Source organism: Poecilia reticulata, chromosome 19, assembly GCF_904066995.2.
Source record: "Poecilia reticulata chromosome 19, P_reticulata-male-v2, whole genome shotgun sequence".
NCBI lineage: Eukaryota > Metazoa > Chordata > Actinopteri > Cyprinodontiformes > Poeciliidae > Poecilia > Poecilia reticulata.
The window spans coordinates 22,571,652-22,596,312 of record NC_088848.1 but is presented as its reverse complement, the minus strand read 5'-3'; the positions used below and the strand labels follow the sequence as shown (position 1 = coordinate 22,596,312).

Below are 24,661 nucleotides of genomic sequence, written 5' to 3'. Positions count from 1 at the left end.
ATTTTGGAAATCTGTGAATTTTAGTTCCACAAACACGATCAGGATACCTGACATCGCCTGTACAGATACCCCACTGACAGTGGAGAACCATTCTTTTTCGAGACCTGACGCAAAAACTTTCTGCCGGTCTGCTAGTCCACAAGCATGTATTTACTACAGTAGCTTGCGTTTGTGAGACGGTCAAGCACGTGGTAGCTGTGCTGTGACGTAAAATGGGCATTAGCCAATGAAACGCGGCCCCTGTGGTAAGGTCCATGGGCTCTTTGCACGTACGGCGTTGACGTCACATCTGCATGAGCCAATGCGGCTCACTTGTTTCCGCTTTGCGTTACTACTACAGCTAGAAAAGACAAGTTGTATTTCAGACGCAAAAAAAAGCAATACTATGAACTTTGTTGTCTTCCTAATATAATGGGCTTTTAAACTTTCATTAATTTCCAAGCGTTCCTGAATTAAGAAATCAGTGGCTTGTAAATATTCGTTGCTACCAGTTAAAGCTAACGCCGCACAGCCATGTTTGCAGCCTTTCACTTCACTCCGGATCAGCTTCTTCAGCCTAAAAAGGAATCACTCCTGTATTCAGCCTGAAAGAGCCAGTGTATGGGAACGAGAGAGCAGACCAGAACCAGACACCCCAGCAACTGATCCGCCTGTCCATACTGCTGTAAACACCGTCCTATTCACCAGAAACATGCAAAGGTAATAAAACGAAATAACACGGAGACATTAAGCAACACGGTCATATTTTTTCTAAAAGCAACAACTTTGAACCTGAACAGTCAGCTAAACCAGATCTCTGACACCAGAGCTGCACTACTGTTAAGCTATGAGGCTTGTGCTTTGTCATGCTTCGGAAGTAAAAAGCCCGAACCGTAACCTCCCCATTAGTCTCTGACACTAACGACGATAAACACACACAGTATACATGAAAATAAAGTAAAAACATTGTCCGTTAGAATGTTTAGATACTTAAATAGCACATTTTTACAAGAACAATGTCTGAGAATATTGCCTACTAGCATAAGCTAAGGTTAATGTTAGCCACAAAGTTAAAGAAAGTAAAACTCACCTTCGTGTCAGTGAATGTATAAAGAGGCGTACATCTTGAAACCGTTATTTGTTGGGGCTTCAGATCGATGTACAAGCACCTAGTCTAAAATGTAATTTTCAATAGATCGGAAACAACCGAGCCGCTTTTCCCCGAATGCGGAAGCTCATCAGCTTCCGCATTCGGGGAAAAGCGGCTCGGTTGCAAAGAGCCCATTCGGCAGTGGAGGAGGTTGGGTTAAGTCAAGCGGAGAAACCAGCACACTCATGACCATGTCTTAGCTTCATAAGCTTTTCTGCCAGTGTTGCTGTTTGTGGAGAGATAAAAAAATCTCTTCTGTTTTTTTCTCCCTTTTTAAAAAAATAGATTTTATTGGATTTTTATATTGAAGTTTTCACAGATGGTGTAGACTTTGTGTAGCAGAGTGGTTTTAGCAAGTTCCAAGGTTCTGCAAAAGCACTCAGAAAACAACACAGCATCGTTCTGACATCAGAAAATATAGCTTGTAATTTTGAATACTTTAATATTTTCAAAAGTCATTAACTTGAGGAAACTTTTGACAGAGCAACTTTTACTTGTAGTTGAATAAGAATATCTTAATAAGTAGTTGAGTTGAATATTTTGTCCGCCACTGGTCACAGCAGACCGGAGCACCACTTGCTACTGACAAATCTCCAATTAGCATATCACAGCTCGACTTGTTAATATTCTGTACAAGTTCTACAAATATCTCAGTTGTGGGGAGCCTCAGTTTTCCACTGTTCTGTTTGGGTAACCCCCACACATTTTCTGCCAGATTTAGTTCTAAAGCTTCCTCTGGTGAAGCCAGATTTATTTTTATTTATTTATTTTAGATCCACCTCGACCGCCAATATCACTAAAGAATGAATTCCATTTTCATTTTTCCAAGTAGACAACTGAAAGTTTTGGGATCAAAAATAGTTGGTATTTCAATTTGTTTATAATTTCCTCCATTTTGATTAAAAACTCTCGTTTCAACTAAAGAAAAGCTTTGTGCTTGTTTTTGTGATAAACTTGCCTCTTGGTATTTTGGTCAAAAGTTCAACTTTTGGTTTCAGAAAATCATGACACATTTTCCCCACAAGGTTTTGAGAGGTTTTTAGAAAGATGCAGATATATTGTTAGAATACATTTTTTGTACCATTTTCCTGACTGATACCTTTACATATTGATATCATTTAGATTCTTTGCATCCCGAAATCGTCCAAAAGGCAAAAATAAGCAAACATCCTCTAGATGAGCTGAAGGCAGAATTCAATCTCTTTATTACAGAAATAAAATCAGATATTAAAACATATTTAAACAATGAAAGACATACATTTTAAAAACATTTCCTATTTCATACTTAAATATTACAAATAAATTACAACTGATGTCTTTTTGCATTGCCAGACAATAATAAATTGAATACAAGCCTATAGAGTAAATATACAAATGATCAACCAGAAAAGTTTTTTTTTTTTTACAGTGTGAAATAAAACTAGTTCCATGGTCAGATTTTTTTATTCTTTATTCGAGGCAGGTTGCATCTTTTAAAATAAACGACTTAAGAAAATTACCTATAGCTATATTTTACAAAAGTTCAAATGCACTTAAAAAAATTTAATATTTTTCAGAGAAACAAAGTCAAAATAAATCTACATATCCAATGAACTATTTTTCCCCATTGTCCACACGCAGTTTTTAAATGTGCCCACTATTTATATATACACATTTCTTTATTTCTTGTAATATATTATTTGTTACATCAAATTATTTTGAGTGTATTCATAACAGGTAAGAACAAAATGTCACATTTTGAACAACATAAGCATAAACTTGTCCACTTCTGGTAAAGTACACATTAGAAATATTAAAACATATTTATCATGAATCCAATTGTTAATATTCAACTTACAGAACTACTTTGAAGTAAAAGGAGTGTTTAAGATCAAAACTAGATAACTTCTATGCCTTATTACCATAAAACATCCCAAAAATAAATACAAAACCATCAGTGAAATGCCAGATTTTTCTTTTTTATTAAAGATATACTTCTTGGATAGTATAAAAACATTTAACATTAGTTCTGATTTATATAAACTGACAAAGCAGTTTGAGATTCCTGACATTCAGAGTCATCTTTCAGTGTGAAAAAAAAGAAAAGGAATAGTGAACTGTACAGGAAAAAATGTGCTCTGACGTTCTGCAGCTCTTCACATTGAGGTTGGCTTTGTGGTTGCTACGATAAAATCAGCCCAGACTTACAGTACTTCTAGTCCTTTTGCTTGAGCTCCATCATGGATAAGGACTTATTACGCTTCTTGGACTTCCTGTATCTGTAGGCGAGATGGATGATGACCAACAGGAAAGCCAGGCTGATTGATAGCAGTAACCACTGACCAGCTTTGGCAGCGGTCTTGTCCACTTTTAGTCCCAGGAACTCAACTTTCCCATCATCATTCGTTGTAACTTCACCTATATCTAAAAGACACACGTAAAGCTAATAATTAATGAAAATATCACATTTTATGTAGATTACCAAGCAGTGGACTCTCGACTACTTGGAGAAGTTTGTCATAAATTTAGCATTCTGTTTGTTTTGACCTTCTCCCAGTAAGAATTAAGGATCCATCAAACTAATTTTTTTCACTTCCGATACAGATATCTGAGGCTTAGAGAAACAGAGCAGAACTGACTTGAAATGTTTCCCAGAAAACAGACATAAAAATACTGAGTTACAAATGTATTTGATAACTGTGCACAAGTACAGCATAATTAAATACAATAACTTCTAAAGCTTGGTCAAACATGTAAACACAACAGAACTTTAATTTGCTCAGTCATTGTAATTAGGGGTAGGGGTGCACTGATGGCAGTTTTCTGGACAAAATGTTGTTAAATATAGCAAAAAAGTTGTTACGTTGGCAGCAGTGGGTTGACTTTTGTCCACCCACTGTTAGTAGTTCTGCACTACTTTGTGTTGGTCCAACACACACAATCCCAACTAGATACACTGAGTTTTTTTATGATGCAACAAAATCAGTTCAATCTCCATGCACTTTTCTCAGCAGGAAGATGCCTGACTGAATAATGCCATCTTGAATGCTGATGAGTCAGCATACAAGATGGCATTATTCAGTCAGTCACACTCACTGAACACTGCGGTTGTTTGTGTGTGAATGCCTGAATGCATCGATCATACCTGAAGGTCTCCAGTTATAGTCGGGCCACCCACGGACCTCGTTGTTCTTATTGTTCTGCTCCTCCAGCCATGTGATGAGAGGTTGGAAGTACTGCATGAGAGGCTGGGCACTCATCTTGGACTGACCCGTGATCATGGCCATGGCTTCCGGCCACGGCTTACTATAACCGAGCCGCATCACATCCCTGCAAGCGGTGACAGCCAAAGCAGAGATCAGGAAGAGGAAGATGAAGGGTTTGTTGTTGAAAATGTTGTGGTTTGTACTTTTTCACACAAGGCCAGGCAAGTTAGGATGGTCTTTTCCCATACTGCTTTTGAATTCACTCTAGTTCTGTTTATTTAATACGGTAATTAGTTCACTCTGAAACATGAATTACTTCTTCACATCACTCCATCTTCTCTCCAGCCGTCAAGAGAAGACGATCCTAGAGCAAGGGCGTCAAACTCATTTTCAGTTTGAGCCACATGAAGATCACGGATGTCCTTAAAGGGCAGGTCGTGTCCGAAAGTATTGCTAAAACCGTCTAGCCCATTAGCCCTCTCTTTTGAATGAGTACTTCTTAAAATTAAACATTGGACGTCATTTCAGACTGATGTATATGGATAAGAATTGCTTTGATTGGTTTCATAAAATAATATCATTACCTTCCTAATTTAATTGCCTAAATCATATTTTGCCAAAAGATGATTTAAGCAAAAAAAATTTAAAAAATAACTTAATTTAGGAAGGTGACAATATTTAAGAACACAACTGGCCTTTTTTTAAGTACTATTTTTTTTTTTCAGGTAGATACTGTCTGGAAAACACATGATAACTTTTTATGGCCCACCATAAAATCTACAGTGGGCCAGATTAGATCCCCAGGCCTTGAGTTTGACACGTGCTATAAAATAATCTGTAGGATTCAGAGCACACTAACCCCAGCAGCTTCCCAGCTTCTTTGGATTGGTAGATATCACATGTGTGCAGAGGCCCATTATGCTTAGCTGCGTCACACAGAGCTTTGTGGAACTGAAACTGGATGACGAAGCTGACGAAGTACCTGAAAAATATGAAAATATGCACTTAAAGGATTATGCTTAACCGCCAAGTCATGCGTACAATGTGCAAGTCCTATTTTCTTATCTATTTATAGCTGGAGCATGAGCATGTCAAAGCATTTATCAAGCTAGCTGTCTCATTTGCTTTGCAAACGCAGCACTACCGGACGTATGGCACGCTCGCAGGGATGTGGAACTTTGCGCCCGGGTCAAAGTCATCCTCTGTGCGGGTTACAGGGGGGCACAGGCCCTGGTACTTCAGTCTGCAATAAACAAACATCATTTACAAATTTGATTGTTAATGGAGAATCAACCACTTTATGATGAGCAATTACGATAACAGGCACGTTTTATAACTGAAGTTTTTCACCTGAGGTTCCACCACTCTTTATTATAATCTGACGATGGGATGCGTCCGTCGAAGACCTTCCACCTCCACTGGTCCATCAGGTAGCCAAAAGGCAGGAAGGCAATTTTGTCCAACGCCATGCTCATCAAAAAGTTGATGTCACTCTCTGCACAAGAGTGAGACATTTATTACTTAGAAACAAACCAAAAGCAAAAAACAAATGCATTGCTCTTATCGTGGCTCACCGTGGTTACTCTCCACTTTGTCCAGGAGCCCGATGCTCTGCAGATGTTTGGGCGTGGAGACGGACAGCGCGAGAACGTCTCCGATGGCTTCGTGGAAGCCTGGGTTAGCACCAGTGCGGAATGAAACAGGCTGGTCTTTGTACTGCAGGAAGTACTGCACATGGCCCATCTCATGGTGCACAGTGATCAGGTCATCCATAGTCACAACGGTGCACTGTTTTATCCTGGAAACACAAGCAGACACACAATTACAGTTCAGCCTTAAAATCATTTCTTAAAGCTCCAAAGGAGCCACAGGAAACTGAAACCACAATACAGAAACACTCACTTCTATACTCTCTCCTGAACTTCACAGGAAAAAGAAGGAAGTCAGACAGATAAAAGGAAAGAGGGTTGCCAGTAAGATGAATACCAGATGTTTTCCCAATTTGCACTTCCTAAATGTATTTGCTTGCATGTTATCACTCTTCCTAAGCTTACCTCCTTAGTAACGTTATCTAAGTACTCTTAATTTCTCTTCATACCTAAGACTAAAAAATGTCTCTGACAAAGCTAGTCAGTAGCTGCGTTTCCATTAACCCTAAAATAGCAAAAATTGAAACTATGAAAATAAATGTGCGTAACACGCCAATTAGGAAAAAGTTTTTGTGCTAGAATACAGTGGTTTTTTGTCCATATTAAAATAGATGTAATTCACAAAACTGTAATGGAAACACTTTTTTGCATCACATGAATCACATAAAAAGTTATGCATCATTTCAACATATTGAATCCTTAACTCTTCTGTAAAATGGCTAACTACAATTTCGCCCAAAATGCCAAATACGTAGCTGTTCCCAAGTAGGCGGGGCTTGTTGCTCCAACACCTGAATAAGACGTGGACGTCTCCTCTGATTGGCTGATGGATGAGCATTTGGCACCCTGGCTGAATTGTGAATATACCTCATCTGTCGCTGCCATGACTTTTAATGACTTATTCATATAACGTGAATAAGCATGAACGTGCTTATTCACATTTATTTTAATATATAATGGAAAAACAGCAACTGCAAAATTGTGTTTGTTCAAAATTAGCAGAATACAAACAAAGATGTGTCCACTTAGCAGCTACTAACTTGGTTGGTCAGGTTTTTACGTTGTTTTTAGGCTGGAAACTCTATCAGATCTAGCAACCCTGGAATCACTGGGCTGGGAATCACTGCTGTAAGATCTTTAAAGAAAAAGAAAAATCTAACAAGAGTTCAACCTGAAGTCCTTTCGGTTAAAGAAATCCCACGCAGAGGCATGGCACACCACCTGGCGTCCGTCAGTCGGCTTCTCCAGCATGGATTTGTCCCAGAACTCTTGTGGCATTGGCAGTAGACCCAGGGAGGTGAAAAACCTGTCCGATTCCTGAAACATCCTGGTTGCATTCCAGCCCTGAACAAGAACAGCATTGCCTGCACTGACTGTGACATTTTCTCTGGGAATTCAATAGAGGCTTTAACGTACAGAGGAACCAACAGACGGTCTTTGTTTTATGATCTTATGATCATTATGTTCTGTATATTTTGTGCATTTATTTACCTGCGCCACCATAGCTGGTGTGGCATCGACTTGTGTGGCATCTGGATAAGGCAAAACTAAATCCATGATTCCAGACCATGACTGAGCCCACATGTTGCCTGAAATGTTGAAGCAGAATAGCAGCACTTTTTATGTCAAAGACTAAGAGGTTAGGGAGCAGGTCACTCTGCCGTGTCGCTGTTTAACCATGTGGGATTGTGACTGAGTCCATGTGGAACTGTCACACACATTCTCACGCTTTATGCCTCTAAAAGAAAATTTGATCTAGCTGAAATCCAAAGGCATCTGCAGCCAAAGACAGCATATGAATGGGGTTTACTCCCATATAAAAAAGGAGAGTTGTGGCTGTAGAGTTAGAATTCCAAGGATTTTGCCAGAGAGGGATTTTTCCTGCCCTTGCTTGACGTTATTCTCCACACTACCCTACTACAATGAAAACATGAAGCCGGTGCAAAAGCCAAGCTACTGATACATTGTGCATATGATTTTCAACCAAAAAGCTCTACACTTACCCAACAAGTGAGCAGGGATGGGCCCCTTTAAGTTGATGTTATCTGAGCCATACTTTTTGTAAAGAGCCCTTCGAACGTAGGCGTGTACGTTGAGATAGAGCGGCTCCAGTTCCTTCCACAAAGCCTCCAGGTCCTCTTCAAAGGTTGGGGTTTCATACAGGGACCGCCAGAAAGCCCCGTTGTCAGAATGCCCTGTAAACGGCACCGGAGGTTAACACAGGTGTATTTAAAGTGGCACTTTTGCCTCACAGTTTTGCTCTACATTCCTCATCAAGTCGACGGGGTTATGGGTTAACCCACTTTTCCCTGACCGCACTCGCCTGAAGCTGAGATTTATTTGAACTGCTTAAGCAAAAATAGTTATTGTGGAGGAGTGTTAAGCTCAGTTCTGAGGTTTTTAACAGCTGAATAACTTTAAGCTGCAAAAGATGCAGAATAATTCTGTTGTAAATGTTCTCTTATCAGAAAATATCACTTTCCTTCTGTAAATATAGTTTACTTTAGCACACACACATAAAATATGAATAGACAGATATTCTTGTTCTGCTTAATGTTATTAATAGTGAATCCTAAATATACTTTAAGATCAAATGCCAAATGTATTTACAGTTTAGGTTTTCATAAACAACAGATTAGTTGGTTTTTAGCCCTAGCTTTCAACAATTTTCTCTGAACCAGCATTTCCACACTTTGCCAATTTGTGCCAATTGCTAACATAGCTTGTGTTAGCTCGGCACATATTGGCATAAACAACACAGGATGATTCCTGTATTCTGGTTCTGCTAAGAAGTTAGCACCGTCTTCTCTGTTTCCCAGTTGGAGCAATATGGTGCATGCATTAATTATTCAGAATTTTTCATCAAAATAAAGAAAATATACACCAGTTTCTGTGTTAAAACTTCATAACTGACAAAGGGTTACTTTTGTTTTACCAAGATTGACAACTTTTAAAAACCAGTAAAACCTTGGAAAATTTAGCATACAGGTTAATTATCAGTGCCACTGAAAACTTTTTTTATGCATTAAAAAGTCCAAACATCTGCAGCGTTAAGGAACACAGTTTAAGACACCAGTCTAACATTCTGCATTCACCCATTGTTTATATTTGTCAGCATTCATTTAAATTACATTCCCTGCCTCTAAGGCAACCTGGAAAGCATTTCCTGCTGGAGAGGGAACGAGGGAATTGTACATGTAGGGTAAAATTAGATCCACATGACATACCATTGAGTGTTGCAGCCTTATTGACCAGTTCAACATATCTCTTATAATCGTCACGAATTACTTTGCCAGCAGCATCTCTCCATCCTTTCCAGGCAAACAACAGTTCATCATAATCCCTGGACTCTGCCATGATTTTCTGGAGATCTGAAAACAGAAAGTTATATTTTATTACTACCTATCATGATTAACTAATTAGTTCTACACTTAGCATAAATTTAATCTCTAAATGTTTCTAATTAAGTTGAAAAATTCTTAACTTTACCTGGATCCAGTGGATGACATTTGCCATCTGCCCTACAAACTTCTGCCACACTATATTTGGTCTCCATGCTAGACGTAATATTATTTAACTGCAAAAATAAAAAATAGATGAAACGTCAAATTTTCCCAATCATACAGAAATGAACAAATGAAAATAGCTAATAAAAAAAAAAATAAATAAATAAAATAAAAATTATATATATATATATATATATATATATATATATATATATATATATATATATATATATATATATATATATATATATATATATATATATATATATATATATATATATATATAGGCTGCACAGTGGCGCAGTTGGTAGAGCTGTTGCCTTGCAGCAAGAAGGTTCTGGGTTCGATTCCCGGCCTGGGGTCTTTCTGCATGGAGTTTGCATGTTCTCCCTGTGCGTGTGTGGGTTTTCTCCGGGTACTCCGGTTTCCTCCCACAGTCTAAAAACATGACTGTCAGGTTAATTGGCCTCTCCAAATTGCCCCTAGGTGTGAGTGTGTGTGTGCATGGTTGTGTGTCCTGTCTGTCTCTGTGTTGCCCTGCGACAGACTGGGTGTACCCTGCCTCTCGCCCGAAACGTTGGCTGGAGATGGGCACCAGCAACCCTCCCGACCCCACTGAGGGAAAAAGGGTGCAAGAAAATGGATGGATGGATATATATATATATATAAATTAAAGTTGTTGTCAGAAAACAGTATGAATGTCATGTTTTTAGGAGAACCAGCAGTAAAATAAGCTCTGTGTTTGTCATGTCAGCCTTGGGGGGCTGAACTGTAACAAATCTGTAAATCTGTCCTGTCTTCAGATACTTTATCAGAGCGTTAGGTGCATTTCCAGCATTATATTATATATTGGCAAGATGAATTCATTCCGTTCCCACCTCTTCCAGTTCTTCAGTAAGCAGCGCTGCCTTCTCAAGGTCACTGAGTTTTTTGATGATGCGTTTGACCGAGGGGTCCTGGAAGTCAGAGGTGTCGTACTGGCGAGCCTTCCGGCCGTACTCCAGGGTGTGAGCCGCCATCTCCAGGTCCTTCTTAAGCTGGAGAACAACAAACACTTGGTCATTAAGACTGAAGAATAAGATGGATTACTGCCAGAGGATGCCCCAAAACATGAGTTTGTAACATTTAATTAATACACTCTGTTAGAAAATATTTTTTTCTCCTAAAACCTTTTTTGGATGAGAGATATTAACAGAAATGAACTGATAATGTCACAAAAGTTTAATCAATAGTTAGATCAGATGTCTCTAAATAAAATTTGTATAATAACTTGACCTGATTGAGAAAAATGGATGTTATCTTTTAATTCAGCGGTGCAAAGTAGTCCTAATTCAGTTGATAAAACTTAGACAACTTCCAAGTGATCGGTGTTCACATGCACTAAAGATGACAGCGGCAGTAGAGCAGCCGAGGTGACGTTCTGTTGCCCTCACCACTTCCTGGTTATTAGCTTCAGTGATGTCCGTGTTGTACTTCCAGCTGGCCTCAGTGTAGGCATTCCACACTATTTCAACTGTGCTGTTGTATTCATCCAGAAACTGCTTTGCATCAAGCTCGTCTGTATTCTTGTCTGTTAAGAGAAGAATCACAGTCAGCTGAGAGAGTAAATACTCTATTGGGCTTTTAATGTCCTCACACTTCAGCATTACCAATATCTTCAGGGTAGCCTTCAGGGATGGGTGGGACCCAGTTGAATTCAGGCCATCCCAGGGTCTCATCCACATTTTGTTGTTCCAGCCACTTGATTATGGGCTCAAAGTATCTCATCAGGGAGGTGGCATTCATCTTATTTGTGCCTATAGCTTCTTGGAGGACTTCAGGCCAGGGCTTAGAGGAACCTGCTTCAAGAACTTTTCTGTTGAAGGGAGAAAATGAATAGCATGTTTACTTTCTCAAAACTGTGCATTACTGATGCTGTGCGACAAAGACGTCCTTCCTACCGAAGAATCTCTCCTGCCTCTGCGGAACGGTAGATGTCGCAGGTGTGCAGAGGCCCGGTGTGCTTGGCTGCCTCACAGAGTTTCTCATGAAACTGGAACTGGAGGATGAAGCTGACAAAGTACCTGCAAGAGACGGGAAACCACATTCACAAGGATTCACTTTGTCTCATATGTTTCTCAAGCGCCCGTATGTCCCCCGTTTCCTAAAACAAGCCAGAACATGAACTCTTCAATGACCTTGGCTTCTGCAGCAGGCTTCCTTTGTTGCTGGTTCAAGGCAACAAAACAAAGCAGCAGACAATAGCATCATTTCCACTCATTCTTGCGTACTGAGCGGAACCGGAACCAATTTCTTCACATGTAGAGAAGAACTGGGTGAAAGTGTTCACACTAGTGATGTGAGATTCATGAACGATTCTTTTGACTGCTTCTTTACCCTGGAAGGAAAGAACTCTTTTACAACTTTGCTTGTTTACAATGCTCTGCTCACACTGCAGTAGCTCTTGTATTTAATTTAAAAAACTTAAATATATTTAATTAGAGAATAAATATAGAAGAAAGGGCTGGACATGCTGGACATGGGCAGAAGAAGATTTTTGTTTCTGCCAAAGAAATTTAAATCAACTTTTTCATCTCTGTTTTGTTAAATTTTCCTTTTTATTTTGTGTCAATATTAAAAATAGCACTAAAATGTTATTAATTCACACAACTCATACTTTAAAAAATTGCACATGTACTTGACATCTATATGCTCAGATTGTATAAAAATATATACATAATATTTTCTGTAAGGACCTGCTGCGCTAATTTACTTAATATGTGTGATTCAACTTTTTTCAGAAATTTTACCACGAAAACATTTAAAATAAAACTGTTGCAGATAAGATGGCTTGATCTTAGAAAAAATATAAAAATTGATAATTTGAACGGCTCTTTGAACAAATTTGGTTCCCTTCAAAGAGCCTTAAGTCCCATCACTAATTCACACAGCTTCAATGTCTCTTCACATTGTCTTATTACAGCCACAAACTTCACTGTATTTATTGAGATTTTTATGTGACAGAACAAAGCGAATCGCTTATAAAACACAACCAAAAACAGCATGGACTGAACCTATGTAGCACTTTACCAGTCATTTTGACCACTCAAAGTGTTTTACACTAGAGTCACATTCACACACCGATACGCAGATCGGCAGGCAGGGTTAGGGTTAGGGAATAGAATATAGAACATATAATAACACTATTTTCTGAGTACTGCACAGATTCTCAATTTGAGGTTTTCTTTCCCTCTAAACACTGTAGTGTTGTCGTGAAATTGTAAATGCTGGAAGAGATCTACCTGATGTATGGCGTGTTTCCAGGAATATGATACTTTGCGCCGGGATCAAAGTGCTCCTCTGTGCGGCTGGTAGGTGAGCAAATTCCTTGGTACTTTGTTCTGTGAAAGGAAGAGTTAATGAGACACTGACTCAAAATGAGAAATTGTTTTTCAAATGTTTCCTCATACAGCTGTTTGTTTTTATTCTTCCCCTTTATGTTGCATTTATCAAACATGACTAAGTAGATTTTGATTAAGAGTTGTTCTTGGATTTAGTCCCACCTGAGGTACCACCATTCCGAGTTGTACTTCTCTGGAGGAATGCTTCCACTAAACACGCCCCATCTCCAGAGGTCAATGAGGTAGCCAAAGGGAAGGAAGGCTATCTTCTCCAGAGCAGTCTTCAACAGGAAGTTCAGATCAGTTTCTAGAAATTGAAAAATCCAAGATTCCTCTTCAATGTATTTAAGTCTTCATTTACATTTTTTAATGACAGTACTCTAAGTTTGCATCTCTTTAACTGGAGGCCATTCAATAATTGTTACCTGTGTCAGTGGCCACAGACTCCAGAAGGTTAATCTCATGTAGGTGCTTGGGTGTTGAAACTGACAGGGACATAACGTCACCGATAGCTTCATGGAAACCAGGGTTGGCTCCACGGCGGTAGCCCACAGGCTGATCCTTGTACTGCAGGTAATACTGGATGTGGCCCATCTCATGGTGTACAGTGAAGAGCTGTTCCATGGTTACTGTGGTGCACTGCTTAATCCTGAACAGGATGAAACACAAGCAGTAATGTACAGATTGACTTGTAAATGGTATTTAGTCTGTACTTGTATAGCACTTGTCTAGTCCAAAATGACTCCAGAGTGCTTTACACTACATTCAGTCAGTCATTATACTACTACAAGCTGCCAAATTGTAGTCACAGTCTGACCAAAGAGAGGCTGCCATCCACTGGTGCCACCAGGCTCTCTGATTGCCACCAATAGGCAAGGTTGTGAAGTGTCTTGCCCAAGGATCCAAATAGACAGACAGGGCTTCAACCAGCAATCCACTACCTCAATTGCCACAATTACTAACAACTATAGACACTCTGCAACATGATGTTTTTTTAGCGCTATTATGCTTTTGATGTGGCACACTGCACAAAACTTATACCTACATTTCCAGGTTTCATTTTGGTAACGAATTTGTTCTACTATGCCTGTGCGGCTATGGATGGCAAATAAAAGAATCGCCTTTTTACGCTCCAGCATTCTGGATGTAAACAACAACATGCAATATGTGTATAGTTTGTGTTTTCTAAAGCAGATGCAGAGGTAATACAGGTTAGTTATTTTACCTGAAGTCTTTGCGGTTGTAAAAGTCCCAGGCAGACGCATGGCAGACAACTTCCCGACCTTCAGGCTTAACAAGCATCGACCCTTCCCAGAACTCTGGAGGCATCTCCTTTAGACCCAGAGACGTGAAGAACTCCTCAGCCACACGGAACATGTGTGTAGCATTGTAGCCCTGAAAAGACCAATGCCATTGAACAGTTAGTTCATCATTTATCTTTGCAGGCCATAGCAATAGCATAAAGTCCATCTTTCACACATACCTGTTTGACCATCTCCTCGGTCACATCCAGGTTGGGTTTGTCAGGAAATGGGATCATCATATCATAAATGTTATTCCATGTCTGGGCCCACATATTTCCTGTGTGGCAGGATGGAAACATACTTAAAAAGTCATTCTGACTCACTGTGTGAGATCCTACATTAAGGCATTCTCTTCAGTGCGTATTAGTAGAGCGCTCACTGACCATAAAAGGTCTATATCATGTTACTGGGCTACAGCTGTCTGATATTAAGGGAGATGTTTATCTGGGACAAAACGGATCATTTGACTGGTAAGAACGTAGTTTCTGCAATCACAGAAGTTTATAGTGGAACTAAGCAAAGCCGACCTCTTCAATTTTTTGTATGAAAGAAAAATGCAAATGGTGAGCGTGTGCTTTCATCGTGGTAGCTGTGTGCATCTTACCCAACAGGTGTGCAGGGATGGGTCCCTTTAGGTTGATATATTTGGATCCATAGAAGTTGTAGAGCTTGCGTCGCACGAAGGCATGCAGGTTCAGGTAGAGCGGTTCAATTGTCTTGTAGAGATTTTCTAAATCCTCCTGAAAGGTTTCCGTCTCATACCAAGAGCGCCAATCAGCCCCAGTGTCATCAAAGCCTTTGAACAAATTCAGTTTTCACAAGTTTTGGTGTGTAACATTTATACCTACATCTTTTGCCTTTTCATTCTGAGCCAAATCAGAGTTCTTACCATCGAGCTTTGAGGCTTTGTTGCTGAGCTCCACAAACCTGGGATAATGCTCCTTAAGAGGCACACCTGATGCATTGTGCCAGCCTTCCCAAGCAAACAGTAACTTCTTATAACTCCTGGAGTTGGCCAGAATATCTGTGAGTTCTTCAAGACAAATGAGAATTTCCCTTTAGTTAGACAGACACAGGAAAGGTAACATCAATCAATCACGCAACGCAAAGGGAAAATATGCTAAATTCCCTGTAATCATCTTGATGCATTGCTGCTTGCATAATTTCCTGCTCCCCAAGAGGATCACATGCTCTTTATCGGGGAGATTAAGTTGATTTTAACAGTCCCGGGTTTTTCATAGACGTTCAAGCATCTCTTCTAAACACAAGGTCAAATGGTGGAGAAAAAAGGGTCCAAGTTCATGTGTGGTTTACGCACATAAACTTCGACCTCATCTGCACTGTGGATAGCTTCTATAAAAGATAAACTACTCAACACTATGGATGTAATGAGCTCATTTCAGTTTATGAGCAATTCTCTAAGGTGATTGTTTTTTTCACTCTCCCTGTACGTGCATTAGAGCATTTTCAAGCAAATGCATTAAGCAGTTGTAGCTGACAAACACAAAAGACTATTGTTCTCAATGAATGCCTGCACCTTCCACGCCATGAAGATTCGTTAAGTGTTTCACATAGCACTCTCGACAAATCCTCAAGACTTCCTCTTAGAATTCTTCAGAAATTATACCCATCCTGTTGCTTCCAAAAACTGATAAAATCTCAAGCACTTAAAACTGTTTTGAGTACAACATTTCCCCCTATGCAGAGTTCTTTCCTGCTACAAACTAACATTTATACAATTCATGGATCTTGCCCCTTAAAACCTAAACACTGTTTTTACATACCAGGTTCCAGGCTCCAGCTTATGTTTGGCTGTGGGTACACCTTAGCTGTTGAATAAATACTGTCCATGGTGCTCAGGATGGTGTTATACTAAAAGCAAGATAAAAGATAAATGAGCAGGTTCTGTGAATCAAGTAAATCTTTGCATTTTTGCATCGTATTTATACTTTTGATACATGAAAAATACTAGACCTCTTCTCGTTCAGCCTGTGGAAGGTTGGCAGCTCCCAGTGACTTGATCTTTTCAATCAGCTTCTTGTCGGCTGGAGTAAGATTGTTCAGGGTACCCTGAGAGAAGACCTTGGAGGCCTCTCCCCCCCAGGCCTCAACAAAGGCTTGTTCTTCAAGACTTGCTAGTACCTTAAGACAAGAAGCGATAGAAGTGTGTTCATTTCTGTGAATGTATTAGAGCAAAATATGGACCCCCCCCCTTCCATCCTCCCATTTAGAAAACATTAAAGCCTGAACAACATCCATACAACCATCACCTTCCACTAACTTCAAGATCAGTTCACAGGGGGTGACTTCTAGGAGGGAAACCACCTGATGATTTAAGCTCATTCTGGGGGATTCAAACCCGTTTCCATGTCAGAAGCAATATACAGTTCCCCACCAAACGTGTTCTCAATCTGCCCCAGGTTATCCGTCCAATGGGATGTGCCTGGAATCGGTCTCAGTAGGCATTCCAATAACATGACTATTACTTGCATAAAAGACACATCCACTCCTCTGCATCAAGCAAACACTGATTGCTAGCAGTGTCATTGAAACCTATTGCCTCAGATCAGGATGAACTGACTTTCGTCTCGGCTTTTTCCAATTTGGCTGCAAAAACACACTAGAACATGATGAAGGTTGTGGTCTGGAAAGACCAATAGTACATCATCAGCAATAAGCATAGACAAAACCTGAAGGTTCCCAAACCAGACACAGACTTTCAAATACAGATCCTCAAGATCCTGCCCATAAACGATACAGTCACGGCTGGCCTGTCCGTTTTGTACCCTGTATTTTTGCCTGGTTATGTTTGCTTTGAACAGAGTGCTGCCTTGAAAGTGGGCAGGGATCGTCATATCAAAAATGTGTCACTTCATCTACTTTGTGCCACAACAACATTGAGCTTGAGTTAACAGTTCATCATCATCATCATCATACAAGTAATTACATTCGGGCAGCAATAATGTGTCAATGTCAGGTGTTCCTGATTTATTCTTTATGTACTCACATGCCTTCAACACTCCCCTTTGTCTAAACACCCAGTTTTGACAGTGTAATGACTATAAGCAATGATAACACTACACCTGAGGGTGATGCAAAAAGGAAAAAAAAGTATTACATCACACGAAGAGATTTGGTACATTTGGATTGTTTGAACTGCACCCACTTAAAAAATCAGTTTATTGTTTTTCAGTAGACTCTAGTGTATCTTCCCATATGAGGCTGTTATAATGTATCACTGAGTTGAACACTGTGGTTAAACTTTGAACAAATTACTGATTTGTGTATCTAAGACAGCTCCCAAGTGCATTGAACTTTAAAGGTGTAACGAGCATGTCAGACAAAATGTTGTTACTCAATACTACTAAAGATTTAAAATAAAGACAAAGATCATGTCACTTTACAAACAGATGCATTTAAATAAAGTGGAGCTAGAAAAAGTCTAGCTCTTGGATTTTTCAATGCATAAATGTTATGGTCTACAGAATCATGAGGATCACTGACAGCCTCAACAAGCAAGGAAAGCCACAAACTGTCATTGCTGAGTAATCTGGTTGTTCAGGCTGCAGCAGTGATAACTGCAGCCTTTCAAGAGTTTGTGGGATGATGTGAAAGATTCTGATCCCATTTTCCAGCAGGACTTAGGACCTGAAGTATCAGGACCTGCTGTAATGACCACGCATCGCTGGTTGGCAAACTGGCTTGAGCTAAACGCTACAGAGAACCTATGGAGTGTTGTCAATAGGTTTCATATTTTAGTGTAAAACACTTTCAGTGGCCTTACAAAATAGTGTTTATATCACTGTGATAAATCTATATAACATTTTGATTTGAATTACTAAAATCAACTTTTTAATGATCATCATTTTTGACATAAATGTGCAAAGAACTCATAGTTGTGAAGGTCAGAGAGAACAAAGAGTGAGCTACTTATGGAACGGTTTGTATCCCTGAGGGCCATGGAAGTGTTAAAAATTGCCCTACAGTTTGTATCTACTTGTATCTACTTGTATTTTTTTTTCCTTCCCCAAAATCCTCCATTACAGCAACCTCGACAACAATTCATGAGCCTGTCCCTGTATACTGACAGTCATAGCACCACATCTTTCCTCTGGGATCAATAATGTGACTGACAAAAGGAGAGGAGATTATATTTTTAGAAAAAGCTTTTGTCTCTGCGCTACACTCTCTCGCCTACAGCTCCAGTGAATCTTTAAGGCTTTTCTTTACGGCGTTCTGAAAGGTCACGGACGTTCTCGCTGCGTGATGGCAGTGTTTAAAGAATCGGTGGTTTTGGAGGCTGCTGGAAACCAATCTTTTCTCCTGCATCTAACATTTTAAAGAGAGTTGTGACCTAAAACAACACATGTTATACATTTAGCAAATTGACAGCATATGGACAAACAATGTATTGTTACTCAATTGTTACCATTTGCTGAACACTGACATGAAAAATAAAATAAAAAAACTGTCACACGAACCATAACACACAGAACAGCAGATTCTTTCCACTGTTTTTGTTGAAGACCCGTATCTCTTTCTGTCCACACAATCACTGAAACAACAGACTGCAGTGAAAGGAAAAAGTGGCTCTGAGTTGATGTATTAACTCTGACCTTTGTGCTCTTCCTCTCTGACCATCTCCACCCGCCCATTGCCCCCTTTAAGTCTTTTTTTTTCCAGAAAGCCAGCAGTCATTCATGTTGGTTATTACCTTTGTATAAAATAAAATACAATAAAGATAACTACAGGCTGTGGGAGATGTATTTCAATCTCCAAGGTCCTGTTTATTGTTGCTTACCAATTAACCGCTCCATAACTCATTTATTGCTACATAATCAACAGTATAAAGGTGAAGGATTGCCAGGTTTATTACAGGCAAAGTTAATATTCAGCATTCAAACATTTCATGGTCAATTTCCTCCGAAATTCAGACATATTCATTATTATGTTTAAATTATTCACATTCAGACTCAGAACTAAAGTGACCTAACTTATTAAATTATAAAAAATTAATTTGGTTAATGAACGCATTTAAACCCTGTGAATGTAGATGTAGATGCAACAGGTCACTATTGTGAGTAATCTGTTGGTATGGAAACCACTGTAACATTCATTTTTCTAAGAATGTGGAGTTCAGAACAACATGTAGAAATTAACGTGGGCTCCACTCACACAGCAGTTCAATTACAACTTTTTGCTAAAATCCTTTTTTTTTTTTGCCTAGTCATTCTCACTAAATTAATTAAATGTGACTGCAATCAGACTTCTGTGTAAATGGGATCAGAACCTAACATATGTAAGCAATAAGGAATGCTGCGGTCTGTGGATGGATTTTAAAGTTGTTCTGCAATGTTAGCCAACAGTCACTTGATCAATTAGGTGAAGAAACCTAAGAAAACGTGTAACCACAACTACCAGCAGTGGCCGTTTGTACAGCATTGACTGCAGCGACTGTAGAGACGTCTGTCTGGATGTGAAGTTGGACCCAGAGTGGAGGGACTGTGATGTGATGAGCTTCACTGACACAGATCGCTTTCACCAGTTTCATTTACAGCCATTGTTTACATCCAGATTTACAGAGTTTTTCTTCTTCTGGTGCAGAATTTTGATGCATGTCTCACATCAATGACATAAAAGTTTGATTAAAATGCAACACGACAGTTCTGCCTGCAGATTAACACAGATTGGATTATTTTGTATGTGACAGATCAGTCATTCAGACTGCCATGAAAATGTTGGATAGAGGTTGAACTTAGCCTCAGGATAGCCAAGTTATTAGAATATTAGACGCTGGGCTGTAACGTAACTTTATTACACCAGTTTTTATGATTCCACCATGGAAAAATGATTCCAAGGACTTACTGAATTCAGAGAAGACAGAATTAAAGAGACTGTTTCTTTTTTCGGTAAATGCATCAATCACTGAGTTATCTGCATATATTCTGACATCAATGTTGGTGCAGACACCTGGACATAACAATTATAAATTGTGTAAAGAAGATTTGTCCAAGAATGAAGGTTTGGTGGACACCTATGAGGAGGCTGGAAGATTTGTAAACTTTCTTTTCTGCCTGAAAATCTATTCAAAAGTTTTTTTGTTCTGTCTGTACATTCAATGTCCAAATATTCACAACTTTTAGAATCATGTAGTGGAATCGCAGTGCAGCATCGGACATGCAGAATGACAACAGTAGAGAGTTTGTCAATTTAAGATGCTTTGCCTCTCCTGACTGCAAATGGCATTTAAACTTTTCCGAAAAAAAAGACGAGCAAAATGTGTCTTTTTTCAACCTCTGAGAACTTTGGTTAGCAATTCTTGAAGCAATTCTTCAATCTCTGTCTGTGTATTTGGATCAGAACTCCTCAGGATTTAGCATTTACCCCTCCACCCCACACACACACACACACACACACACACACACACACACACACCCACACACACACACACACACACACACACACACACACACACACACACCCACACACACACACACACACAGCCTCTTACCAGTTTTTACACTGTGTCTAGATATTTGACTGTTCTCTAAAGTGTTTCAACAGCTGTGCAGCACACAGATTAGGCAGTGTGGTGCCAAAAAAATAAACTTCAAAAAAAAAAAAAAAAAAGATGGTGGACCTTGAACATGGTGAATGAGAGAAAAAACCTAATTGTGTGCAGCAGGTGCTTTAGTCACCAGAGATAATTCTGTAAATATTGATATTGAATCATGTTGGAATGTATGTGGGAATGAGCAACCTGCGCTTTTACTGAGCAACATGTGTGTTTTTATTTTATTGTGTTCAACGTGTGTTTGTATTGCTTGCAGTGTGTGTAATTGTGACAACAGCTTTGCTGAGTGCATAATGATGTCCAAGACAAATTTCCTGTATGAGAACAACAGAGTACATGAGTAGTGAATGAGATCCAAACACAGTCAGAGTGAAGCTGAGTACTTTCTATGAGGCACCAGGGGTTTTCAAACATCTGTAAAATATAGAGAATGCCGACAGGAAATAATTATTCCGCCATCTTTTTGGCGCCCCCTCTAGCATGGCGCCCCTATATAGTGTGTACCCACTTTTTTCCTTTCTCTCTTTCTTTCTTTTTCTTCCTTTCTTTCTTTCTTTTTGCGCCACTGCTCACAGCCAAATACATAAAGTCATAAGAAGAGTCCTAATAATGCATGAAAGGAAGCAGCAGCCAGCAGCAGCACTTCTCTCCAATCTGATTTTATTTCCAATAACCCTGGCTGCCTGCGTTTGCAGGGAAATGAGCACACGCAGCTGGAGGGAGATGAATTATATTAATAAGCAAGTGGAGCAGAGCTCAGCTCCGTGAAGAGAAACTTTTTCCATGCGAAAACTAAACTGTTCGCTCCCCCTGCTCTCCATACCTGCAGCTTGGAGTTGTGCTCCGTCAGGTTGGTGTTGTAGTTCCAGCTGGCGGACACGCTGTAGAAGAACACCTCCTCTGCGGTGCTGTTGTAGTCACTGAGGAACCTCTGGGCATCGTCAACAGAGTTTGCATAGTCCCCTGGCAGCCAGGCGGCTGGCAGAGCTTCACACAGCAGCAGGGCTGGCAGCAGCAGCAGCGCCGCTCTCACCAGCCTGCGCGCCTCGGGAGTCATGGCTCCCATCACACACAGAGTGGAGGAAAGAAAAAAAACTTAAATGGAAAAGTTAAGTGGAGCAAAGCGCGGCTACACCTTCCTCCACTCCTCCCAGACTGAAGATACAGACCGGAATCGGTGAGAGCTTCTCTTTAAAGTGCCACTCTAACCCAACCCCGTTGGCTCCAGCCCTCCCTTCAAACAGCCGGGAGCCAAACAAATGACTGCCACCAATCAGAAGAGCGGGGACTGGCGCAGGGAACAGCGCCAGGTGAGTCTGATGGACCCCCACCCGCTCCACCTTCCGCTACTGATCCATTCAGCCTCGCAGCGTCCGGTGCGCAAAAAAGTTGTGTGCGCAAACGCGCCTCATCGTCTGGAAAGATCGGCGGACGGCGTGCAGATCATTGCGCACCGACGCCGCCTGCGCTGGATCTGTGCGCCTTTTCATGCCAGCAGAGTGACGGCTCTTCAATAAGCAGCGCAGCGGAGAGTCTGGGAGGGACTCCGCATATTTTACTCCCAGTTCCCCCGTTTCAGCCTGGAGACAACAGGGGGAGGGGGTGGCTAAAAAAACAAAAGAAAAGAAGAAAAACAGGAGAGGGGGGAAGAGAGAAAAATAATAGGAAGAAACTGCAAGGGAGATGGAGGGGTTTATACACTATAATGTCTTTTATTCATAACCGGAAGTTACAACAAATATTTGGTGTACAAATAAATGTTTTCTGTTTCCTGTCATTCTAATTAACAGGATGTCACAAATCTTTTCATCCTGTTACGTCACATTATAATGAGCAAATAAGTTGCAGCTAAGTTATATTTTTCTGTTATTCAACAAATTAGTGAGAACAATACAAAAAAAATGGCGGTTGGCGGTTCAGAGTGCTGCATCCTCAGATGTTAATGGAAAGTGAAGTGGAAGGAAAAAATGTGGCAGAAAAAAAGTGAAACAATAAAAGGGGGTCCAACCTGGTGGCCAGTGAGAATACATAGATACATTAAGCACACAGTGATCAGTTTTAATTATTAAATATTTATTATGAATCAGCCAAATTTATTTCAGATGTAGAAGTTATCTGCTGTGGCTAACACACTCACTGAAGACCAGCAGACATTAACTTAAAGGTCATTAAAAAAGCTGGCTGTTCACACTGAGTCACATTATAGTATATTTATTAAATATTAAGAGGACAGGAACAAGTGTGGGTACGGAGCACAGAGGGCATCAGAGCTGGGAAAATCTGGAGGAGAAGCATTTCTGTCAGGAATGTTCTCACTTTGGAACGTTTGGAATCTGCAAAGAGAATGTAAATATATCCTAAAGTGGACGACGGGCTTTATTTATCTACATGTTGCTCACTAAACACAGAGCAGCATGGACACTTTATTATTATCCCTTTAGATCTTCGACTTTGTATTCCCTGGAATGAGAAACGTTTTGTCTTACACAGTTATTAGGAAAACCAAACGAGCCAAATCCACTGAGCTGCTTTTGATCATAAGCTGTTGTCACTTAAACCCACAGAGAGAAAAGTGTACATGTTTTTAAGAGACATTAAGCATTAAAACAGGAAGATAATAAGAGTTTTGGCCGTGATGACAGCCGTCATCAGTCTCTGACAAAGTCAGAGAGGAAGTGGCAGCAGTGACTCCTGTGTGTGTAGAGCTACAGAGGAGACGCATCAGTGAAGTTTACAATCCTAATTATGGGCCTCGTAATTCTAAATGCAGCAATTATTCTTATTTTGGACGTCGGTAGCTTATAAAAGTCTACAGGACGAAGCTGACATTTAAGTTCAGATTCCATCTCTCGCCTAAGTGCTGCTTTCTGCTTGCATTTATGATGGTTTCACTGTTTCAAACAGCAGCGCCGTGTTTTCACTGGCGGCTGATATTAAGGATGAATCCAGAAGGTTTTCATGGTGGGAACTACTGATTATCCTGGGGTGGTTCACCCAAAACACAGATTATAGGAGAAATTCAGGAGGTTTGTTTATGATGTTGTTTTATACGTTGGGGGAGAATAAAGGGCAAGGACTGAGAAAAGTACACAGGAATGCAGCCAGTCACGAATATTAATTTATTAATTTGTGACTTTTCAACCATAAAGTTTCACGTATAACTTCTTTCATGCAAAAACAAAAATACCGCTGTTTTTCACACCGCTTCACTTTGATGGCTTCCTGTTGAGCCAGGCCTGGTTTCCTCCCAACATGGCGCCTGGCGTTCTGATGTGAAGAGGCCTGTCTGGTGTCCAAGGGAAGATCATTGCATAGCTTGGAGCTGCCACAGAGAAACGTTCTTTGGTACCTTCAGGAGCAACTGATCAGCTGACCTGAGGGAACAGGAGGGTGTGTAAGAATGTAACAGCTCAGACAGATAGGGAGGGGCAAGGCCATTAAGAGCTTTATGAACAAATAAAAGGATTTTTAAATTAATCCTAAAATGTACTGGCAACCAGTGTAAGGATGCTAAAATAGGGAAAATGTGGTCAAACTTTCGTGTACCTGTTAAAAGACATGCAGCAGCATTTTGGACCCTCTGAAGCTGGGAAATATGTAAATCACTGACTCCTATATGAAGTGCGTCACAGTAATCCAGCCATGTGGTCACAATGCATGGATCACTGTTTCGAAATGCTGTCTAGAAAGAATGGGTTTTACTTTGGCTAGCTGCCTTCAGTGTGTCAGCTGGATTTTATAATATGTGCTTCCAGCTTAAGACCTGCATCCATCTTGACCCCTAAATTTGTAATAACCAGCTTGACATACTGGGCCAAGGAGCAAAGATTAGTCAGGGACTCTATGGTGGATCTGCCAAAAACCACTACCTCTGTCTGATCTTCATTAAGTTTCAAGACGTTTAGGGCCATCCATCGCTGCCATGAGGATTAAT

General features: G+C 40.1%; 1 protein-coding gene across 1 annotated transcript; it reads right to left on the bottom strand.

The window, feature by feature from the left end:
* Positions 1–2,311: 2,311 nt before the first annotated feature.
* On the bottom strand, positions 2,312–22,345 carry LOC103481980 (angiotensin-converting enzyme). The gene is made up of 25 exons (XM_008437846.3): positions 21,551–22,345; positions 16,128–16,295; positions 15,938–16,025; positions 15,043–15,186; positions 14,758–14,949; positions 14,333–14,430; positions 14,075–14,244; positions 13,275–13,498; positions 13,012–13,156; positions 12,751–12,849; positions 11,410–11,532; positions 11,119–11,324; positions 10,903–11,039; positions 10,348–10,506; positions 9,453–9,540; positions 9,191–9,334; positions 7,967–8,158; positions 7,455–7,552; positions 7,135–7,307; positions 5,889–6,112; positions 5,665–5,809; positions 5,459–5,557; positions 5,174–5,296; positions 4,254–4,438; positions 2,312–3,532 (listed from the first exon to the last, which is right to left on the bottom strand). The coding sequence occupies exons 1-25, from the start codon at positions 21,791–21,793 to the stop codon at positions 3,324–3,326; spliced, it is 3,876 nt and encodes a 1,291-aa protein (XP_008436068.1). The 5' UTR covers positions 21,794–22,345; the 3' UTR covers positions 2,312–3,323.
* Positions 22,346–24,661: the final 2,316 nt, after the last annotated feature.